This window comes from Moschus berezovskii, chromosome 24 (assembly GCF_049115385.1).
Source record: "Moschus berezovskii isolate FMDL1 chromosome 24, NW_MosBer_1.0, whole genome shotgun sequence".
Classification (NCBI taxonomy): domain Eukaryota; kingdom Metazoa; phylum Chordata; class Mammalia; order Artiodactyla; family Moschidae; genus Moschus; species Moschus berezovskii.
The window spans coordinates 28,011,746-28,035,307 of NC_142483.1; the positions used below are offsets into that span (position 1 = coordinate 28,011,746).

Here is a 23,562-nt window from a genome sequence, read left to right on the forward strand (position 1 = left end):
GATGTTCAAGCCGGATTTAGATTAGGCAGAGGAACCAGAGATCAAATTGCCAGCATCCATTGGATCATAGAAAAACCAAGCGAATTCCAGAAAAATATCTACTTCTGCCTCATTGGCTATGCTAAAGCCTTTGACTGTGTGGATCACAACAAACTGCTGAAAATTGTTAAAGTGATGGGAATATCAGACCACCTTACCTGCCTCCTGAGAAGCCTGTATGCAGGTCAAGAAGCAACAGTCAGAACTGGACATGGAACAACGAACTAGTTCTAAATCAGGAAAGGAGTATGTCAAGGCTGTATATTGTCACTTTGCTTATTTAACTTATATGCAGAATACATCATGCAAAATGCCAGACTGGATGAAGCACAGCTGGAATCAAGATTGCTGGGAGAAATATCAATAACCTCAGATATGCAGATAACACCACCCTACTGGCAGAAAGTGAAGAGGAGCTAAAGAACCTTTTGATGAAAGTGAAAGAGGCGAGTGAAAAAGTTGGCTTGAAGCTCAACATTCAGAAAACAAAGATCATGGCATCCGGTCCCATCACTTCATGGCAAACAGATGAGGAAACAGTGGAAACAGTGACAGACTTTATTTTCTTGGGCTCCAAAATCACTGCAGATGGCAACTATGAGATTAAAATATGAGATTAAAAGCCATGAGATTAAAATATGCCTGCTCCTTGGAAGAAAAGCTCTAACCAACCTAAACAGTGTATTAAAAAGCAGAAACATTACTTTGCTGCAAAGGTTCATATAGTCAAAGCTATGGTTTTTCCAGTAGTCATGTATGGAGGTGAAAGTTGAACCATAAAGAATGCTGGGCACCAAAGAATTGATGCTTTTCAACTATGGTGTTGGAGAATACTCAAGAGTTTCTTGGACTGCAAGGAGATCAAACCTGTCAATTCTAAAGGAAATCAGTCCTAAATATTCATTGGAAGGACTGATGCTAAAGCTAAAGCTCCAATACTTTGGCCACCTGATGCGAAGGGCTGCTGCTGCTGCTAAGTCGCTTCAGTCGTGTCCGACTCTGTGGGACCCCATAGACGGCAGCCCACCAGGCTCCGCCATCCCTGGGATTCTCCAGGCAAGAACACTGGAGTGGGTTGCCATTTCCTTCTCCAATGTGTGAAAGTGAAAAGTGAAAGTGAAGTCGCTCAGTCTTGTCCAACTAGTAGCGACCCCAAGGACTGTAGCCCACCAGGCTCCTCTGTCCATGGGATTTTCTAGGCAAGAATACTGGAGTGGCTTGCCATTGCCTTCTCTGGTGAAGGGCTGACTCATTAGAAATGAGACCCTAATGCTGGGAAAGATTGAAGTCAGGAGGAGAAAGGGATGACAGAGAATGAGATGGTTGAATGGCATCACTGACTCGATGACCATGAGTTTGAGCAAGTTCCCGGAGATGGTGAAGGACAGGGAAGCCTGGCGTGCTGTGATTCATGGGGTCGCAAAGAGTTGGACATGACTGAGGATGACAACAACAAACCATTCCAGCTGGAGAGCCAAAATTAGCGATTTTTTTAAAATGTTAAAGCTCCTCATTCTTTTTTATTACTTAGGTCTATAATCCTTTATCTTTAATCCCCAAATCCAAAAAGCTCTCAAAATGGCAAGAATTTCTTTACGATGGTAGCAATACCTGACTTAACATGAGGCTCTTCATCTTGCCTTATCCCATCCTGCATGAATATTCATATATTTTGCTGCATAAATATTAGTATCTATGATAATGGGGTGCAACTGAAGAAGACTTCAGGACTGTTAGCTAATAGATGGTATATGTACTTTTTTACCTTGAGAAAATCTGATGAAATCTGCATTTGGCAACTCACCTGACCGCCAGGGTTTCTGGTGAGGAACTACAGTCCGGAAACATTCCACTTTCACCTTCCAGCTTGAAAGGTGGCTAAGATCGTGCTGATACAGACCATGGGTATGTATACCATACAAGTATGCTGTACAACCTATAGATCTGTGTCTGCCTTTGGTAGGGGAGTTGGCACGTGTAATTCAGCTATTGTTGTCAACTGTATAATTCCAGAGATAAGAATGGGTGTGTTTGTGTGTGAATGGGTGTGTCATTTTAACCACTTACCTTTAGAGTTGCATCCAGTAAGACGGGAAGTGTTCATTTTCACTGAGGTTCCATGCCGCTGTAGAGAAACAGCTACAAGACTTACCTCATGTTTGTGTGTGTTCCCCTGGGGACTGACACTTGTGTCTAACAAGGTGTCTGCTGGAAGGAGCCGGGGCATCAAAAGGAATCAGTCCCAGGCCTCCATCTACAGCCATCAACCCTCATTCATTTTTCTAAACGACTGGCACAGTACTCAGCTGGGGGATGTGGAAACAACAAATAAATGATACATGATCCCAGACTATTCTCAGGGAACCTGCTCTAAAAATGTCTCACAAATAGTAAACTAGAAAAAAAAAAAAAGAGAGTATTTGTCTGTAACATTAAAGAGGAGGTGAGAAGACCAGGTTGCTGAATTTTTTGAGCAGCGTTTGAGAGCAGGGAGAGGAGCGTGTCTGGGGAGGTGACTGCTCCATTGGATGATGTTTGAAGAGATATCCACGCAAGAGGAAATCAAAGCATATCTTCCTAACTGTCCAGTAAGAGAACTCCTCATTGGTACCTTTTGAGAGACATCATTAATGCCTTACTCATGAAGACATTTGTGGGGTTACATTTATGCTCATTTTTATTTAATTTTATTTTTCGCCACACTGTGTCTTCATTGCTACCCGCAGGCTTTCTCCAGTCGCAATCCTCACCAGTTTCCTGCTGTGGAGCATGCGCTCTGGAGCGCAGGCACAGTAGTTGGTGGCATATGGGCTTAGCTGGGGGGTCCTAGGGAATCCTTCCAGGCCAGGAATCACACCTGTGACCCCTGCACTGGCAGGCAGATTCTTAACCACTGTACCACCAGGGAAGTCCCTTTATGTTTGTTTTTAAAATGACACTGACATAGCTGACCTAGGGGCAGCCTACTTTTCTCTGGAGTTGCAAAGACAATAAAGCAAGCAGGTTCTTATAGTGTTAGGTCCTTGGGCAACATTAGGGAAACTGACTGTAAAGGTCTCACCTTCAACACAAGACGGCTGAGCCCGAGTCGTGCCAGCAACCTGCCCCGGGAAGCAAGAACACTTGACCGTCTGGGACCGCTCCTCGATGCGGTTCCTGTTGCAGCACCTGTGCATTGCCACCACCTCACAGGTCCCCGGCTTGATTTGGTGGTGACCTGGCAGATAAGAGGGGACAAAACAGACCCGGTACTGTTAGGAAGACATGGAACCACCAAGAGTATCGGCGACGCCACGACTACAGCTTTCCAAGTCCATGTACTGCATTTATGAATCTATAACTATTTTGTTTTGATGGAACCTTCAGCTTAGATAAAGGTAACAAGAATAGTGGCAGGAACTCCTATGAACCTGCAGTAGACAGAAATTTGTCTTCGGGGACCTTTAGTCCCCTGGTATCATACCTATGGCTACATTATGTTATTTACATGGCAGAGAGATTTTGCAGCTGTAATTAAGATTATTAATTAGCTGAGTTTCAGAGAGGGAGATTATCCTCGATTACCTATGTGGAGCTAATGTCACCTGTGAGCCCTTCAAAGCAGAGACAGAAAAGCAGAAGGGGAAGTCACACTGAAAACCTGAGGAGGGCCCAAAAGCACCATTGCTGGCTTGAAGACAGAGGGGCCAAGAGTCAAAGAAATGGAGGCTTCAGTCCTCCAACCACAAGGAACTGAATTCTGCCAAAAACATGGATGTGCTTGGAAACAGATTCTTCCTTAGTTCAGTCGCTCAGTCGTGTCCGACTCTTTGCGACCCCATGAATCACAGCACGCCAGGCCTCCCTGTCCATCACCAACTCCCGGAGTTCACTCAAACTCATGTCCATCGAGTCGGTGATGCCATCCAGCCATCTCATTCTCTGTCGTCCCCGTCTCCTCCCACCCCCAATCCCTCCCAGCATCAGAGTCTTTTCCAGTGAGTCAACTCGTCGCATGAGGTGGCCCAAGTATTGGAGTTTCAGCTTTAGCATCAGTCCTTCCAATGAACACCCAGGATTGATCTCCTCTAGAATGGACTGGTTGGATCTCCTTGCAGTCCAAGGGACTCTCAAGAGTCTTCTCCAGCACCACAGTTCAAAAGCATCAATTCTTCGGCAATCAGCTTTCTTCACAGTCCAACTCTCACATCCATACATGACCACAGGAAAAACCATAGCCTTGACTAGACGGACCTTGGTTGGCAAAGTGATGTCTCTGCTTTTTAATATGCTGTCTAGGTTGGTCATAACTTTCCTTCCAAGGAGTAAGCGTCTTTTAATTTCATGGCTGCAATCAGCATCTGCAGTGATTTTGGAGCCCAAAAAAATAAAGTCTGACACTGTTTCCACTGATTCTTCCTTCAGTTCAGTTCAGTTCAGTCTCTCAGTCGTGTCCGACTCTCTGCGACCCCATGAATCACAGCACACCAGGCCTCCCTGTCCATCACCAACTCCCGGAGTACACTCAAACTCATGTCCGTCGAGTCGGTGATGCCATCCAGCCATCTCATTCTCTGTCGTCCCCGTCTCCTCCCACCCCCAATCCCTCCTAGAATCAGACTCTTTTCCAGTGAGTCAACTCGTCGCATGAGAGGAATGCTGTCCTGTAGACACCTTGAATTTAACCCAGAGAAACCAGCCAAACTGTGCCAGTCTTCTCATAGAAACAAGCCACTAAATTTATGGTTATTTGTCACAGCAGCAATAGCAAACTGATAGAAGACCTTTCGCCAAGATACCCTAATCATTAACATGTGACCCCATTTGCTTCATCATTCACTTTCTTTCATATGTTTTTTCTGAGCCATTTAAGAGTAAGTCGAAGACATGACATTCCTTCACCCCTAAATACTGTGTATTTCCCAAGAATAATTAATTAATTCTCTGACATAATTAACAAATTCAGGACAAAGAACGTTAACATAAAGCTATTATATAATTGACAATCCTCAGTTCAGTTCAGTTAAATTGCTCAGCCGTGTCCGACTCTTTGTGACCCCATGGACTGCAGCACGCCAGGCTTCCCTGTCCATCACCAACTCCCGGAGCTTGCTCAAACCCATGTCCATTGAGTCGGTGATGCCATCCAACCATCTCATCCTCTGTTGTCCCCTTCTCCTCCCACCTTCAATCATTCCCAGCATCAGGGTCTTTTCAAATAAGTCAGTTCTTCACATCCAGGTGGCCTAAGTAATTTCCCAAAGATGTCCTTCAGAGCAGTTTTCCTTCTCCCTCAGGATCTAATGCCGGATTCTGCATTATATTCAGTTCACTTTTCTTTAGTCTTCTTTTGTCAGAACTATTTCTCAGGCTTTATCGTACACAATGTTGACGAATACACAAGATGTTCCTCACATTTTGTCTGATGTTTCCTCCTGATGAGAGTCAGGCAATGCACTTTGACAGATGACCCTAGAAGTGACACTATGCTCTTCTCAGTGCATCCTATCAGGAGGCACTAAATGTCCATTTATTCCACTGCTGGAGCGGTAACTGTTAATCACACACTTAAGGTGGTGTCTACCATGTTTCTCCATCTCTAAAGGTATTATTTTGCCCTTTGTAATTAATACACATTTTAAGGGGAGATATATTGAAACAAAGGCAACACCCCATTCTTCATCAAACATTCATCCACTATTTTAAGCATCCATCAATGATTTCCATCTGAACCAGTTATTAACAGGATGGTTGCATAAGTGATTCTATATTAATGTTCAAATTCTCTCAGACCTAGACAGGAAGAGACCCTTCACACTGGCAGCTCTGTCATTGTGACATATCCCCATTATTCTTTGAGTTCTTACTAACTTTCTGGCTCAAATGGAGACTCAAAGATGTGCCAAACTCACCCTTTATTTTCCCTGCCGTCATCATTTTTCTCAAAGGAGACCTGATTGTTTTTAGTGGGGCATCAGATTTAGAAACCAAGGTCTTGGCACAAAGGTTTATTCATTGCAGGGAGTGATTTGGGGCTGAAAGAATAGATCGATCTAGGAGTGCATGTGTGCGTGTACAACGTAAGTTCACACCAATATCTCCAATTCCAACCTAGCAGCACAGGTTTCACGACTCTGTCCACAACTCTCTATTTGAATCTCCTGACACCAATAATGAGAAACCTGACTTCCACAGTCCTGTAACAAACAAAAAGTAGTTTAATTTACTTTGGAGTTCATTTATCAATGAGAACTCTTCTGTTATAACAATGGAAACTGATCTGAGCTCACTTAATTCAAAGAGGATTTACTGGAAGAGTATCAGGAGAGTGCAGAGCAAAGAGAGAACTTAGGTTAATAATGTGTGTGTGCTTAGTCACTCAGTCATGTCTGACTCTGCGACCCCATGGACTGTAGCCCACCAGGCTTCTCTGTCCATGGGATTTCCCCCAGGCCAAGAATACTGGAGTGGGTTGCCATGCCCTCCTCCAGAGGATCTTCTCAACCCAGGGATCAAACCCAGGTCTCCTGCATTGCAGGCGGATTCTTTACCATCTGAGCCACCAGGGAAGCCCAGGTTAACAGTAGTTGAACCTGTTCTCATGAGTGACCCTGAGGGAATGGTTCTACTCAATGACTCTATCATTCTGTTCAAGGTCATGTCAGCTGTGGCAACCACCATCTAAGGTGATCCACAGTCAGCCCTGCCTCCTCCAGTCCATACGTTTGTATAGTCCCTTCCCACATGGTACCAGGGTGGGTCTGCATGACCAATAGCCTGCTGTCGTAATACAGAACTTCCAAAATTAGGTGGCCACTCTTTGCCCTTTGGATCACTCACTCTAGGGAAACCATGGTGTAAGCGGCCCTTATAAAGAAACTGAAGTCTCTTGCCACGAAACCCTGTAAGTAAGCTTCTGGTATATTTCCTCTGATGCTGCACCAGCACTGGTCTGTGTGCCAACACCAACAGTAAACACCAGAAGCAGTGGTTTGAGGACACCGTGCTGCGTGCAGCTCTGTGGAGAGGGTCTTGTGGCCAGGAGTTAGAGTATTTGCCACCAGTCAATGGAGTGAGTAAAATAATATACAGTTGACTGTGTAAAATAACACAGAGTTGACCTGTGAACAATGCAGGAGTTAGAAGCACCAACTCCCAAACACAATCGAAAATCTGAGTATAACTTACAGTTGGCACCCCTTACCTATAGTTACACATCCACGAACTCAACCAACAACAGGTCATGTGGCACTATAGTGCATATTTATCAAAGAAAATCAGAGTATAGTGGACCTGCACAGTTCAAGCCTGTGTGGCTCAAGGGTCAACTGTACGTTGTTTCAAGCATCTAAGATCAGGGCTAATTTGTTACACAGTAATTAAAAGACGCTTACTCCTTGGAAGGAAAGTTATGACCAACCTAGATAGAATATTAAAAAGCAGAGACATTACTTTGCCAACCAAGGTCCGTCTAGTCAAGGCTATGGTTTTTCCCATGGTCAGTATGGATGTGAGAGTTGGACTGTGAAGAAAGCTGATCGCCGAAGAATTGATGCTTTTGAACAGTGGTGCTGGAGAAGACTCTTGAGAGTCCCTTGGACTGCAAGGAGATCCAACCAGTCCATTCTAGAGGAGATCAGTCCTGGGTGTTCATTGGAAGGACTGATGCTGAAGCTGAAACTCCAATACTTTGGCCACCTCATGCGACGAGTTGACTCACTGGAAAAGACTCTGATGCTGGGAGGGATTGGGGGCAGGAGGAGAAGGGGACGACAGAGAATGAGATGGCTGGATGGCATCACCGACTCGATGGACATGAGTTTGAGTGAACTCCAGGAGTTGGTGATGGACAGGAAGGCCTGGTGTGCTGTCATTCATGGAGTCGCAAAGAGTCGGACACAACTGAGCGACTGAACTGAACTGAATAGATAACTGATACACTAACTCTGGTTAAAACTAGAATGGAAAGACTTAGCTTTGTTCTAATAAAAAAAAAAAGCAATATAAACAAGATTACAGAGGCTGTAATGAACATTACAGTGTTCAGAAATTATTAATGAAAGGCAAGTTTTTGAGCACCCTCAGAGCACCCACCTCACGGTTTCCACAGATTCCATTTACATATAAATTGTTCTGTGAATTACAAGACATCTCATCTACTCATTAAAACAGGTTTCCCCAAGGAGTCCCACGGGTTAATGCTTTGCTTGGTCTCTGTTGTTTGGTGTATGTGCTTCGAATAACAAGACTCATTTCAAAAATTCCGTTCAGATTTTCAGTCCATAAAGACAGGCCTTCTACAAAATAATCTCTGTATCATGCTGAATGATTTTCTGGCCCTTCCCTATCATACCATCTTAAATGGTAAAAAACAAAATCCAAATAATGGTAAGAACAAACACTAAGGCAAAGTTTCATTTGTAAAATACATAAAAGTGGAACCAGTACCCACAGAGTCAAACTGCCAACATGAGAGACAGCTTTCAATCCACAAGAACACATAAATATGAAAGACATAATTAAAACTATAAACCTAATTAAATGTTCACAGGAAGAGTGTTTATTTCCCATAGGTAGTTGTATACGATTGTAAGAAAGCACATAAATAAAAGAGAGTAATTACAGCGTCGGTAAAGTTGCATGGGACTTCAGCACCACGTGAGCAGAGAAGAGAGGACGGGAAGAGCTCACGAGGAGAGCGTTTCTCTAGTTTCCAGTTGCACATAAGCACCTTCGGGTCAAACAACCCCAGGCAGGTAACAACTGGGGGCCGGCGGGGGAGAGGGGTGGCCAGTCCTCTCTCAGTGACCACTCCCCGTTGGCTGCCACCACACACTGGCAGAGACTAGGTGGCCTCAAAAACAGACATTTGTGTCTGAGATTTCTGAAAGCTGGAAACCCAAGAACAAGGTGCTGGCCAATTCAGTTCCTGGTGAGAGTTCTTTCCCTGGCTTTAGACAGCCTATTTAAAAAAAATAATAATTTACTTACTTTAGTTTTTTGGCTACACAGCATGTGGCTAGGCTCTTAGTTTACCTGACCAGGAACTGAACCTGTGCCCCCTGAATTGGAAGGTTAGAGTCATAACCAATGGACCGAAGGGAAGTCCCCCTCCTTCTGCACGCTCTAGCATGCTTCCTCTTTTCGCTAAGGATACCAGCCCTATTAAATTAGGGTCCCCCCCATGACTTCATTTAACTTTTATCGCCTCCTCACACACCCCGTCTCCAAATACAGTCACATTTGGGGCTCAGGGCTTCAACATATGAATTTGGTGGGGGAAGTCTATAACAGCCAACGTGCCTTAATTAGATTTTAAATGGCCATAGAGAGTCTATAATGAAAGCAGCTCTATACCCCATTAAGAAAATAAAAGAAATATGCTTTAGTAACTTCCTAGACTAGCCAAGAAGTGATGTGAACATTCATTAATATTATAGTTTGCTGAGAGTTTTGTTGCTATTTAGATAACCATTCACAAATGCAAATAGATTTTTTTTTTCTATTCAGTCTTGTCTCTGAATAATCAGCTTGCCTGGTGTAGATTTTATTCATTTATATAGCACCAACTCTGGTACTTTATTGATTTTAAGAAACATTTTTTGTTCATCTTTTAACATGTCAGGAGATGTCACAACTGATAGCATCTTACCATTATAATTGGCATTGCTTTCCCTTCTTTGAAATACACAAAATAGCAGTGTATTTCACAACTGACAGCATTTCTGACTTGATAAACTATGGCAGATTGCAAGCACTGTTCTAAACTTCCTATAAATATTGTCCCATGTAGTCTTTAAAAATGCTGTGATGTAGGTACTATTTTCATTTCCAGTTTACATTTAATAAAATATCCAGAAAATAATTTGCCCACATTAACACAGCTAGAGAATGGAAAGAGGACAGATTCAAACCGACGTAGTGTCTATGATGCCACAGGATGATGGAAAATGGAGCAGCTACGGTAGCTAATATTTTACCATGTGTATGCTCAGTGGCTCAGTCATGGGTGATTTTTTGAGAGCCCATGGACTGTCGCTGGCCAGGCTCCTCTGTCCATGAGACTGTCCAGGCAAGAACGCTGCAGCGGGTTGCCATTTCCTCCTCCAGGGGAGCTTCCCGATGTAGGAAATGAACCCACATATCCTACATCTCCTGCATTGGCAGGCAGATTCTTTACCACTGAACCATCTGGGAAGCCCAATATTTCACACCAAGTACAACCAAAATAGTGTGTCCACCTCAGCAAGTCACAAGGCATTGCTTAGTCCCTCCACATAAACATCTTTTCTACCTGTGGTCAATGTGTGTGTGGCTCCAACTCGTTTCTAGGAATGTATCATGTCCTGTTGACATTCAGTAATAATCTCTGAATAAGGATGTGCCTGGCTTCTTTATCATCTTTGTTCCTGGAACTTGAGATGCGTACTCAGAAACAGGTACTTAATACAGCTAAAGGAATGACAACAGAGGATAAGGATCCAGTGTGGGTAAACTCACTGATTATACATGCTTGGGCAGCTCATGTTTTAACCCTGTATTAGGGTTCTCCAGAGAAAGGGAACAATAGGGTGCGTGTGTGTGTGTATACACAGAGAGAGATTTATCCTAAGGAATTGGCTCAAGTGACTATGGAAGCTGCAATTCCCAAGATCTACAGGGTGAATCAGCAAGCCGGAGAAGCAGGAGAGCCGCGGTGTCATTCTAGTCCAAAGGTGGACAGACTTAAGACGGAGGAAGTGCGTATGTTTCAGTCAGAGTCTAAAAAGAGGAAAGGCTGGAAGAAATCTCTCTTATTCAAGAGGAACATACAGCTTTTTGCTCTATTTAGGCCTTCAACTGATTGCATGAGGCCCACTCATTTTGGGGAGGTCAACTTAGTCTATAGATTAACCTATACATTCAAATGATCATGCTATCCAAACACCCTCACAGAAACACCCAGAATAATGTTTGACCAGGCACCCCACCAGTCAAGCTGACATATAAATGTAACCATCATAAACATACATCTATCTATGAAGTACAGTGTTGCTAGACAGGAAAACAACGAGGGTAGAAAACAGACAAGAAACCAGTGGCTTAGCTCTCTATAAAGACATGCAAGAGGGATGCCTTGTTCAATAAGCTTAGTACCGGGGACTGGCAACTTCAGATAAATTCACTTAAAACAAAGATGCATTTTCTTTCTTAAACAGCAAGGAACATTTTGGTCGGGGAACTGTCTCGAAAACTACAGCTACATACATATAATAACATAAGGGCTATGCCGTAAGTGAGAAGTTGTGCTGAAATTTCTCATGTGAGGTGTACTTTAGAGCTTCAAGGTGTGGAGTGGAGGATGGACGATTGAGTTATCCAGAAGTGGGGCCAGGTTCACTGGACAGAAACTGGCCACAGAAGGGGGAAGAAAAGAAAATCACCATCCTTTTGACGCCATTAATCCTTGTCAGTTTCTGAGCCATTTCCCTTCCAAGCTTCCTCTCTGGCTAGGTGGATGGAAGTGTATTTATTTCTATTTATTTAACCAACACGTTCATACAGTGTACTATATGCAAGACACTATTCTCAGTGCTCTTAGAGGCATATTTTTAAACTGGGGAAACTTGAAACATTATTTTTAATTTTACTTTTTTTTTAATTGGAGGATAATTACTTTGCAATATTGTGATAGCTTCTGCCACATATCAACATGAATCAGCTATAGGTATACATATGTCCCCTCCTTCTAAAACCTCCCACCCCATCCCGGACCTCTAGGTCGTGACAGAGCCCACGCTTTGGGCTCCCTGTGTTATACCGCAAATTCCCACGGGCTGTATATTTTACACATGGTAATATATACATTTCAGTGTTACTCTCTCAAATCATCTCACCTTCTTCTTCCTTTCCACACTTCTGAATTTGCAATCAGGTTGTATATATTCTTTTCCAAAAAGGTGACATTACATACGGGCAGAATTGTAAAAGCTAATATGCCTGGCTTCTCACTCACCTGAATAATTTATATATATACCATTAAAAGAGTTATGACAATCCTTACGACAAAAATTCAGTGCTTTGGGATTGCTACAGAGGATAGATTAACGTTATCTGCTTAAATACGTATCTGTTTTTCTTATTAAATATGTTTTTAAGAAAAGTTGACAGAAGGGTAAATAAATACATATTTGTCCCAGTGCAGTCAGGGTCTTCCCAGGATAAAAGGGATAAAGTACAAAACCTCATTTGCAGTAAAAGTTCTACTTTGATTGGCTGAAGCGACTTGAAAGCTGATGGAGAGACAGAAGGCATCCGATTAGGGTGAGTTTCTTGATGCTGTTATTTCCCTCGCATCCTTTTGCCTTTGTTTAAATCCTTTCCCCGTTTCCTCCTCCAGCCCCGCACAGGCAAATACACCCTCAGAGGGAAGCCTCACACTCCAGTGATCTTAGCAAGTGTTTCTTTGATTTGAGCAGGGTTTTCTCTACAGTATTCTCAGCCTCCCCTCCATGGGGGCAGAACACAGCAAACGGAAGGCTGAAAACAAGACTTCATGAAATGAAAGCAGAGATGAGGCCGTCACTTGCCTTTGGGAAACAAGCTCACTACGCCTAATTGTGCTTCCCATCCAAACTCTCAACTTTCTTCCCCAGTCCTGGCCCCAACTTTGCTCTCTGTCAAAACGAGAGACCTGACACTATGGACGTTAAGACTATGGTAGCCATGGGACCATCAGCTGGACAAAAGTCATAATTCAGTTGTGCAGACAAGTATCCTCTGGGCTCCTGCTATGCTCCAGGCCCTCTGCTGGGGATGAGGAGACAGTAGTAAAGAGAAATGCTTCTGGCCTCAGCAAGTAGAGAGAACGAATGGCAATATCTGATGAGTCTCCCAAGGTGGAAACGGACTTCTTCCCTGAAGGTAACCGAGGAAAGAGCACTGGACTTGGAGTCAGAATTACTGAGCTGGAATGCCAGCTTCCAGACTTGGGGAATTCAACTCAGTAATTCAACCTCATTTTTCTAAATACACAGCTAGACTGTTATCTATCACACATGATGGTTTTGAAGTTTCAATTAAAGTGTTTAATGATATCATGAGTTACTTCAAACACCATAGATGTTGAATAAATGACTTTGGCTTTTTGTTTACATATTTATTCAATAACTATTTGTTGAACACTTGCTCTGTGCCAGACACATGGAAACATAACACTGACCACGACAGGACAAAGAACTCTCTTCCTCAAGGACCTCTCATATTCTGGTGATGAAAGCAACACAAAGCAGCAAAGAAGGAATTGAAAATAGGGAGGGCCCCAGAACCTAACATGTCAGTGTGACTTCAAAGTAGAGGAGAGACGAACACATGCAGATTATCTGAGGGCAAGAGACCCTGACACCTGGCGCTGTGTGAGAGAAGGGAAGCTTCATAGGCAGTGATGCCAGAAAGATAATGCAGATTGAGCAGCTTCCTCGTGGGTCACGGTGGGGGATTGGGCTTTACTTACAATATGACTCAGAGCCCCTGGCAAGTGTGAACCCGCAGTGACCTGCTATGACAAACATTTGTAAAGGATCTACTGTGATGAGCGCAGACTAAAGAGGAACAGGGATGGAGCAGGGACACAGCTCCTGTTTCCAGAGAGAGGTGATGATGGGTTGGAGCAGGTGGTGGCAGAGGTGACCTAAGGAAAGCTGGGGTTCTGGAGACGAAGGCAGAGGTGATGGGATGTGCTGAGGGGTTACATGAACGGCGTGAGCGGAAGAGAGGAGTCAAAGCAGACTCAGAGGCTGCCGCCTTGAACAACGAGAAGGGTGGGGATGATCCTCCAAGAAATGAGAGCAAACCAGGAGCTTACTTGGTTTCAGGTGCTGGTTAGATACCTGAGGAACATCAACTAGGTGGTTAGGTGTGAGACTTGAGTCTGAAGATTAAGAGAGAAGGTTGGTTTAAATCTGTCCATCATTAGAATACGTGGATGGTATTTAAAGCCATCAGACTGGGTCAAATCCCCAAGGAAGTAATTAGACCTCAAGAATATTTTTTAAAGGCTCACTTTAATGGTATAATTTTGGAAGAAAAGGAGTGACCAGTGGCCTAAAACGAGAACCAAGGATGAAGGAGGGGTATTCTGGCAACCCAGGGGACAAAGGATTCAAGGATAAGGGAGTGATCGTGTTAAATGCTGCTGTGAACTGAAGTGAGCTGAGGACCACTGGACATTACAGCATTAAAGCCACTGGTGGCTTTCATGAGAAAAGTATCAGAAGAAGAGTGGAGGCAAACCATGATTGGGACAGGTTTCAAGAAAACACGTACAATGAGAAACTGGAAACAATAATTACAGCTAGAAATTCTGCTGTGAAAGGCAGAAGAAAAATAAGAATGTATACAGTATACAGATGTTAGCAATGTTTAGGTAGAGTTTACAACAAACATGTATCAATTCAGTTCAGTTCAGTTGCTCAGTCATGTCCGACTCTTCGTGACCCCATGGGCTGCAGTATGCCAGGACTCCCTGTCCATCACCAACTCCCAGAGTTTATTCAAACTCATTTCTACTGAATCAGTGATGCCGATTCATCCTCTGTCGTCCCCGTCTTCTCCCGCCTTCAATCTTTTCCAGCATCAGGGTCTTTTCCAATAAATCAGCTCTTCACATCAGGTGGCCAAAGTATTGGAGTTTGAGCTTCAGCATCAGTCCTTCCAGTGAATACTCAGGACTGATCTCCTTTAGGATGGACTGGTTGGATTCCTTGCAGTCCAAGGGACTCCAGGTACCTCAGTTTCAATAGCTAACTTGCCATCTCTCTACTTCTGGGAGGTTTTCAACAAGTGACTTCATTCCTGTTGGCCTCTGTTTCCATGTCTGCAAAATAATAAACCTTCAGAGGGTGGGTTGAGCATAAACAGTAATACAGGTGAAGTGGTAAGAATGGTGCCTGATACAGTAAGCACCCAATCCATATGGGAAGTAGAAGATGCAAACTAGTATACTTGGGATGGATATGACAATAAGGTCCTACTGTATAGCACAGGGAACTATATTCAACATCCTGTGATAAATTACATGGAAAGGAATATGAAAAAGAATATGTATATGGACAGCTGAGTCGCTTTTCTATATAGCAGAAACTAACACAACATTGTTCAATGTTCCACTTCAATAAAATTTTTACCGCTAATAACAGTAAGTATGATAGTAACCTTGCCTGGAGAATCCCATGGACATAGGAGCCTGGCGAGCTACAACACATGGGGTCTCAAAGAGTCGGACACGACCAAGCGACTCACACACCCACACGACAGTAACATTACCGCTGTAATTATGATGGACTACTTAAATAACTGTTAAACTGGGAGGATCTAGAAGAAATGCAAAGAACTGAATTCAAATCATTTTCTAAAAATTATACTTCTCAGAATAAGGAAAAAGTAAATGCTTTCTATTAGCAAAACATCCCCCTAATAAGGCTCCCCTCACTCAACTGATATTTATTAAAGATTTGAAATAGCAACCTCTGTTTTAATTTTTCCCTACCTGGTGTGTGGTGGTGGTTTTGTCACTCAGTCATGTCCAACTCTTGCGAGTCCATGGACTGTAGCCCGCCAGGCTCCTGTGTCCATGGGATTTCCCAGGCAAGAATACTGGAACGGGTTGCCATTTTCTTTTCCAGGGGATATTCCCAACCCAGGGATAAAACCCAGGCCTCCAGCACTGCAGGCAGATTCTTTATCAGCTGAGCCACCAAGGAAGCCCTCGCCTGGTGCATTAATTCCTTTATTTCCTAAGAAATATTCCTTCAGTGCTTCCTTAAACCTTTAACTTTCCCATTAGAAGCCTATCCCCACTGCGCTGGACTATATACTGGGCGCTCCAGTTTCTGTGTCTCTGGTTCCTGGTTTCATCACCGCCTAGTACCTCCAAAGGTTTTAAATTCAGCAGGCCCACTGGAGGACGGGAAATCAAATAAAGTGGCTCCCCATGCTCAGATGATCAGATTGAGCCGTTTTCTTCTGAAAGACGAACATGATTGCAGAGATATGGAAAAGACTGCAAAACACCTCTCCCATAGCGGTAGCTGATGAAGCAGAGAACTGACATTAGGATTTACTGGCACCTTCCCTCCCAGCCCTAGACACACTCCTCCATTCCTAGCACTCCCACAAATCAGGAGTAAGTGCAAGAAAGAAAAAAAAAGTAGTGTAACTGCTGACTTCAGTTTCAAAGAACCTGTTACACAACTTGTGTCTGTATGTGTGTGTGTATGCTAATGTCAGAATAAAGCCAAACAGAGAGTTAAAAGATGAAAATAAACAAAAGGACTTGTTTCAGTCCCTGCAAGTCCCTTCAATATCTGTATCTGTGATTTCAACATTTCTTGCACAGTTGGATAGATTTCTTAATCGTTCTTCTACTACATTTATATGCAGAACCATCTCAGTAGACAAAAATGAATAAATCTATATGCACGTACAAACGGGCAATAAGCTTCCACTTGTACATTTCAAACATAAAAAATATATGATTTTTTCACATTTTCTCTTAGAAAATTTTGTTCCATTTTACTTCTAGCTAAAATAGACTAGAACACAAATATTGCATAATGATTTTTTTAACAAAACCTAAACAATTTTTAGTTGTTAAACTCTCTTATAAGCATTATTTTTGTTGTCACATTATACATGTCACTAAGTATCTAAGCCCAGAATTAAAATAGCATTCTGAACCTGACATGTCACCATGAATCTTTTCTGAACAGCAACTTAGCAGAATCAGTTTTCAATAAATGTTTTAATTTTTTAAATTCCAGTTGAAGATGGTAAATTAACCACTTAGGTCAGTGTTTTCTCCTTCCGAGATGCAACCAGCCCTATAGTTGAGGACGACAAAAAAGTCAAACTCGCAAGAACAAACATAAAAGTTAACACATCAAACAAATGAGAAGCATTTCACTGTGTTTGGGGAGATGGAAAGCAGGTAGATGAGAAGTGACTGATTGGGACAGGAGAAGTAAGAGGATGCAACCACTTCACTTGCAAGGACCTCAATAGGTCCTTCAAGGCATGGCACTCAAAGAAGGAGGCCTGACTGACCACCCACACACTCAAAACCAAAGTCCACTGATCACCAAGTCCTATACACACTCAGAGATTCCACTCTTCTATAAGGGGGTACAACATTGACAGAAAGTCTCCAACAAGAAAATGAGCAAAATAAACAAACAGAAAAAATAAAACTAGAGGACAAAGATTTAACACAAGGAACAGACAAAGACTTAACACAAGGAACATACAAAGACCTAAGAGTCCTAACAGTAGTAGTATGACTTCAAAAGAAAAGAGAAAGGAGGAAGGCGGGGATTTTCATCCCCTTCTATCAACAACTATTATAATAACAAGATGAAGTCAACAATGATACAAAAAATCAAAACAGCACTGTCAACCACTTTGACAAGATTTAAAGAACACTCTACTCAACGACAGGAAATACATTATTTTGGACACATATGGTAAGTTAATCAGAAAGACCATACTATGGGCCATATAATATGTCTCAATTAATTTAGAACTATTCAGTTCAGTTCAGTTCAGTCACTCTGTCGTGTCCGACTCTTTGTGACCCGATGGACTGCAGCACGCCAGGCCTCCCTGTCCATCACCAACTCCCGGAGCTTACTCAAACTCATGTCCATTGAGTTGGTAATGCCATCCAACCATCTCATCCTCTGTCGTCCCCTTCTTCTCCCACCTTCAATCTTTCCCAGCATCAGGGTCTTTTCAAATGAGTCAGTTCTTCACATCAGGTGGCCAAAGGATTAGAGTTTCAGCTTCAGCATCAATCCTTCGATTGAATATTCAGGACTGATTTCCTTTAGGATGGACTGGTTGGATCTCCTTGCAGTCCAAGGGACTCTCAAGAGTCTTCTCCAACACCACAGTTCAAAAGCATCAATTCTTCGGCAATCAGCTTTCTTCACAGTCCAACTCTCACATCCATACATGACTACTGGAAAAACCATAGCCTTGACTAGACAGACCTTTGTTGCCAAAGTAATGGCTCTGCTTTTTAATATGCTAAGTTGGTCACAAATTTCTTTCCAAGTAGTAAGCATCTTTTAATTTCATAGCTACAGTCACCATCTGCAGTGATTTTGGAGCCCCAAAAAATAAAGTCTGACACTGTTTCCCCATCTATTTCCCATGAAGTGATGGGACCAGATGCCATGATCTTTGTTTTCTGAATGTCGAGCTTTAAACCAACTTTTTCACTCTCCTCTTTCACTTTCATCAAGAGAGTCTTTAGTTCTTCTTTGCTTTCTGCCATAAGGGTGGTGTCATCTGCTTAACAGGTTATTGATATTTCTCCCGGCAATCTTGATTCCAGCTTGTGCTTCATACAGCCCAGCATTTCTCACGATGTACTCTACATACAAGTTAAATAAGCAGGGTGACAATATACAGCCTTGATGTACTCCTTTCCCAATTTGGAACCAGTGTGTTGTTCCATGTCCAGTTCTAACTGTTGTTTCCTGACCTGCATACAGATTTCTTAGGAGGCAGGTCAGGTGGTCTGGTATTCCCATCTCTTTCAGAATTTTCCACAGTTTATTGTGATCCACACAGTCAAAGGCTTTGGCATAGTCAATAAAGCAGAAATAGATGTTTTTCTGGAATTCTCTTGTTTTCTCAATGATCCAGCGGATTTTGGCAATTTGATCTCTGGTTCCTCTGACCTTTCTAAAACCAGCTTGAACATCTGGAAGTTCAGGGTTCACATACTGTTGAAGCCTGGCTTGGAGAATTTTGAGCATTACTTTACTAGCGTGTGAGATGAATGAAATTGTGCGGTAGTTTGAGCATTCTTTGGCATTGCCTTTCTTTGGGGTTGGAATGAAAACTGACCTTTTCCAGTCCTGTGGCCACTGCTGAGTTTTCCAAATTTGCTGACATATTAAATGCAGCACTTTCACAGCATTTAAATTCAAATAAATCAATAAGAGCTAAAACCAAAACTTCTATAAGATAACATAGGAGTAAACCTTCATAAGCTTGGATTTAGCAGTGGATTCTTATTTTTGTATTTGACACCAAAATAACAAGCCAGAAACCACAAAAAGATAAAATGAACTTCATGATAATTTAAAATGTATTAATTCATCAAAAGACATTTAAGAATTAAATTATAAGACACACACTGGTAAATATAATTTGGAAAACATACCTAATAAATGTCTTTAATTTAGAATATAAAAAGAACTCTTCCAACTCAATAAGAAACTAAACACCTTCTCTCACCAAAAAACAGGCACAGCATTAAAGAGATATTTCATCAAAGACAATTTATGAATAGACAATTTAGCATATGAAAGTACTCACAACACCAACAGAGAAGCTTTCACAAATTAAAACTACAGTAAGATACTGCTAAGTATCTACTAAAATGGCTAAAATCATAAAAGTGACAAAACCAACTGCTGGTGAGAATGAGAACCAACTAGAAATCTCATACATTACTGGTGGGGATGCAAAACGGTATAGTCACTACGGGAAGCAAGTTCACAGCTGATCACAAACGTAAGCGTGCAGTTACATGCAACTCAGCAATCTAATTCCTCAGCAGAGGAATGAAATCATATATTTATACAAAGACATCCATGAATGGCGATAACAGTTTTCTTTCATAATAGTCAACAAGTCTAAACATCCCAAATGTCCATTACCTAGTTAATAGATAAGCAAACTGTGGAATATCCATATAACTCAATACTATTACTGAAAAATAATAATGAATGGATCACTGATACTCAACAACATGGACGAATCCTAGGTGCATTATGTGAGTGAAAGAAGCCAACTCAGAAGTCTATATACTGTATGAGCCTATCGATATATCAACTTAAAAATAGGAAAATGATAGAGACAGAAATCAGAGCTGGGTGTCAAGGAGAGGGTAGACTGCATAAGTGTGTGAGGATACTTTTGGGGGTGATGGAAATTTTCGGTATCTGTGACTATGATGATTAAGTTACTATATATATATATATATATATACACATATATATGTCTATCAAAGCTCATCCAACTGTACATTGGAAACGGTAACTGTGTATATGTAAATTATGTCTTAATAACTCTAACTTCTAAGAAAAGAAATGTGAACTGAAAAGCAGAGAGTGATCCTAAAGTTTAATAATTATGCCCACTAATAACAAACCAAAACAAAGACTGTCTCAGAATCAGACAGACAAATACGGACAAAGGAGCTCCATCCAGTTTGGGAACTTCAGCAACATGAGCAAAAGGTAAACGGAGCAGGCCTTTTACACCCTCCCTAGAGAAATAAAGAGAAAGATCCTTATAAGCACTGAGGATTTTCCTCCCTAAAGAAAATGGGGAAAGGGAGGTGATACGCACAAGTTAAGGGATCTGCTTCAGAGCTTCCCACCTAGCCTTCTGACCCCCGCGGGCCTACAGAAACTGCAAGCTAAAACACATTTTGAAAAACAATTAGCACACACTCACATATTAGAAAAAGACTAGAAGATGTTACAACAAAATGACAAAAGTGGTTGTCACTAAATGATGGAATTATGCTGCCTTTCATTTTTTTCTTTTTGCTTACCAGTTTTTACCAACTATAATCTTACAATGGTCATGTTTACTACTGTAATAAAAAGTGGGTCTTTAAATTAAAAAAGGTCAAATATAAATGATAAATTGGGAAAAATATTTGCAGCAGGACAGATATGTTCTTCAATACACAGTGTTCTTAGAATCATTAAGATTTTTTAAAAAATGAATAACAGAACAGAGAACAGGAAATGAAATACAAATTGCCAATAATTCTATGAAAAGATGACCAACCTCACTAATTAAAGAAATGCAGATTGAAACAGACTGTCAATTTTACAAAGGTTTATGATTTAGGGTATTAGACTAGTTGGTTTCCCTGGTGGCTCAGTGATAAGAGATCCAGCTTCAATCCCTGAGCCGGGAAGATTCTCTGGAGAAGGAAATGGCAACCCACTCCAGTATTCTTGCCTGGAAAATCCCATGGACAGAGGAGCCTGGCGGGCTACAATCCATAGGGTTGCAAGAGTCGGACACGACTTAGCAACTAAGCAACAACAACAAAGTGAAGGCATAACCTTTCGTGAAAATTTATTTACTGTGTAAATATTGTAAGGATGTATTAAGACACTTTTAGAAACATGCATCAAAATTTTAAACACATTTACCTGACAACTCAGCAATTCTAGGAATTTGCCTATTTGTCTAGGAACAGGCATCTGCAGTATAGTTTGCATGGTCCTAAAAAAGTGGAAACAACCTAGATGTCCATCCACTGGGGACTGGTTAAATCAACTCTGCTAAGTCCCTACAATGTAACAGGGATAGCTGCAGGACCTGTGATCATATATATTCACTTTTCATCCACACAAGTAAATAAAGCAAGTTGCGAAACTATGGAGAACATTATCCTCTTTGTGTTTAAAAAAGAAAGCAGACACGAGTTTGAGCATGCATGGAAAACTGGAAAGCTACAGGAAGAAACATAAGAGAATGATTAAGTATGGTTATCTCCTGGGAGGGAAACTTCTGTGCATCCTCTGTACTGTTTCAAATTTTACCATTCTCCTCTATTAGCTTTTACAAGCATTTAACCTTGACCAACGATCTTGGTTTTCTACTTTGAAAAATGGTAATAATACTTGTCTAGTTAACTTCAGATGGTATTTCAAATACCGAAAGAGAAAATGCAGGTATATTGAAAGAGATTTATCAGCTTTACATAGTAATGCATATAAAGTGAAAGTTGCTCAGTCATGTCCAGCTCTTTTCAACCCCATGGAATGTAAAGTCCATGGAATTCTCCAGGCCAGAATACTGAAGTGGGTAGCCTTTCCCTACTCCGGGGGATCTTCCCAACCCAGGGATCAAACCCAGGTCTCCCGCATTGCAGGCGGATTCTTTATCAGCTGAGTCACCAGGGAAGCCCACGAATACTGGAGTGGGTAGCCTAAATCTTCTCCAGCGGATCTTCCTGACCCAGGAACTGAACCAGGGTCTCCAGCATTGCAGGTGGATTCTTTACTAGCTGAGCCACTAGGGAAGCCTGTAATGCACAGAAGTTAGGTACTATTGCTAATGATGATTTTTTAGCTACAAGAAATCATTTTATAACCCAGGATTTACAATGGCTAGGTATGAGGAAAATTTTTAGGGAAAAGGATGAATGAGAAAGGCTAAGAACCCTGCTACAAAATATGAGTGGAAAAATGCTTTGGTCTTGTTTGCCTTTAAGGTCAAAATAAAAAAATAAAAAGGGGCAAAAAATATATACAAATGCTCATGTAAACTTAAAATTGCTAAATAAAAACTTAGGCCTATATAACATTTTCAAGGTCCTTAAAAATGAAGGTAAAAACCTTGTGTGAGATTGCACAGGAGACTTATAATTAAAGGAGAGTCAGTGGAGGCCAAGGTGATTGAAAGAGAAATATGTTCCCTCCATGCTGAGTGCATTTTAAACAGGTGTTTGCAGGTATCAATAAAGCTAACGTTAAAGAGAAACAGAAAAACAACAAGACCTCAGAGTATTCTGCGGAGACTGAAACTGCAACAAACTCACCCCCTACACTTACTATTAAAAGCTCATTAACTCCCAGCTGTTCATCCATTAGGCGGAGAGGAAGGGAAAATGCATGCCCTCACCGCCACATATTTATACCAGAGGTTTTCATCTCATAAAAGGGAGAGAGGGGAAAGATAAGGAGAAGATAACAATCATAATTATATCACCAGGCTGTGGAGAAAGCTGTGCTAAGTATAATGAACCTCTCAGGCAATAAAGTCAGATGAATGTCTACAACCTGCCGAGTCAGGATAGAAGGGCAGAGTGGACGCCCAGTAACATCGGGGGACTCGTCCTTGGCGCCGCTTACACATCAGAGCCCCACCAACCACCCCGCTGGGTCATGTCTAATCTATGCCACAAGCAAATATGTATTTCACCTAGTTATTCACTGTGGTACACAGTCCCTGGGCTACCCAGGTACCTCAGTGGGTAAAGAATCAACCTGCCAATGAAGGAGACGAGTTTGATCCCTAGGTCAGGAAGATCCCCTGGAGGAGGAAATGGCAACCACTCCAGCCTTCTCGCCTGAAGAATCCCATGGACAGAGGAGCCTGGCAGGCTATACAGTCCATGGGGTCGCAAAGAGTTGGACACAACTGAAGGGACTGAGCATGCGCATACAACATTAAACAAAAGAGGGCATAGGCTGCAAAGCAAGACTCAAAACTAGCTGAGCACAAACCACTGTTTTCCTTAAAGAGTGATGGAAAGGAGCTGCCTGTTGACTGATAAAGCTTCCAGACCAGCACTTATGTAAAGCAATTTGCAGCCCCATTCTAAACCAAGGATGCTATGTTGGCTCAAAGCTCCAAAAATTCTCTCAGTTTTCAGTTGTCAATATTTAAAAGTTAAGAGAAGTCCCTGAACAGTCTATCTCTAGCTTGTTTGGCAAAACTGGAAGATTGCAATGCTAGGCT

At 42.0% G+C, this 23,562-nt stretch overlaps 1 protein-coding gene across 1 annotated transcript in view; it reads right to left on the bottom strand.

The window, feature by feature from the left end:
* Window positions 1-23,562, bottom strand: part of TAFA4 (TAFA chemokine like family member 4) — a 125,305-nt gene that overhangs the window by 20,389 nt on the left and 81,354 nt on the right. Inside the window, exon 3 of the mRNA XM_055413363.2 lies at window positions 3,101-3,256. Within this exon, the coding sequence (XP_055269338.2) occupies window positions 3,101-3,256 (156 nt within the window). The remainder of the gene's footprint in view (window positions 1-3,100; window positions 3,257-23,562) is intronic.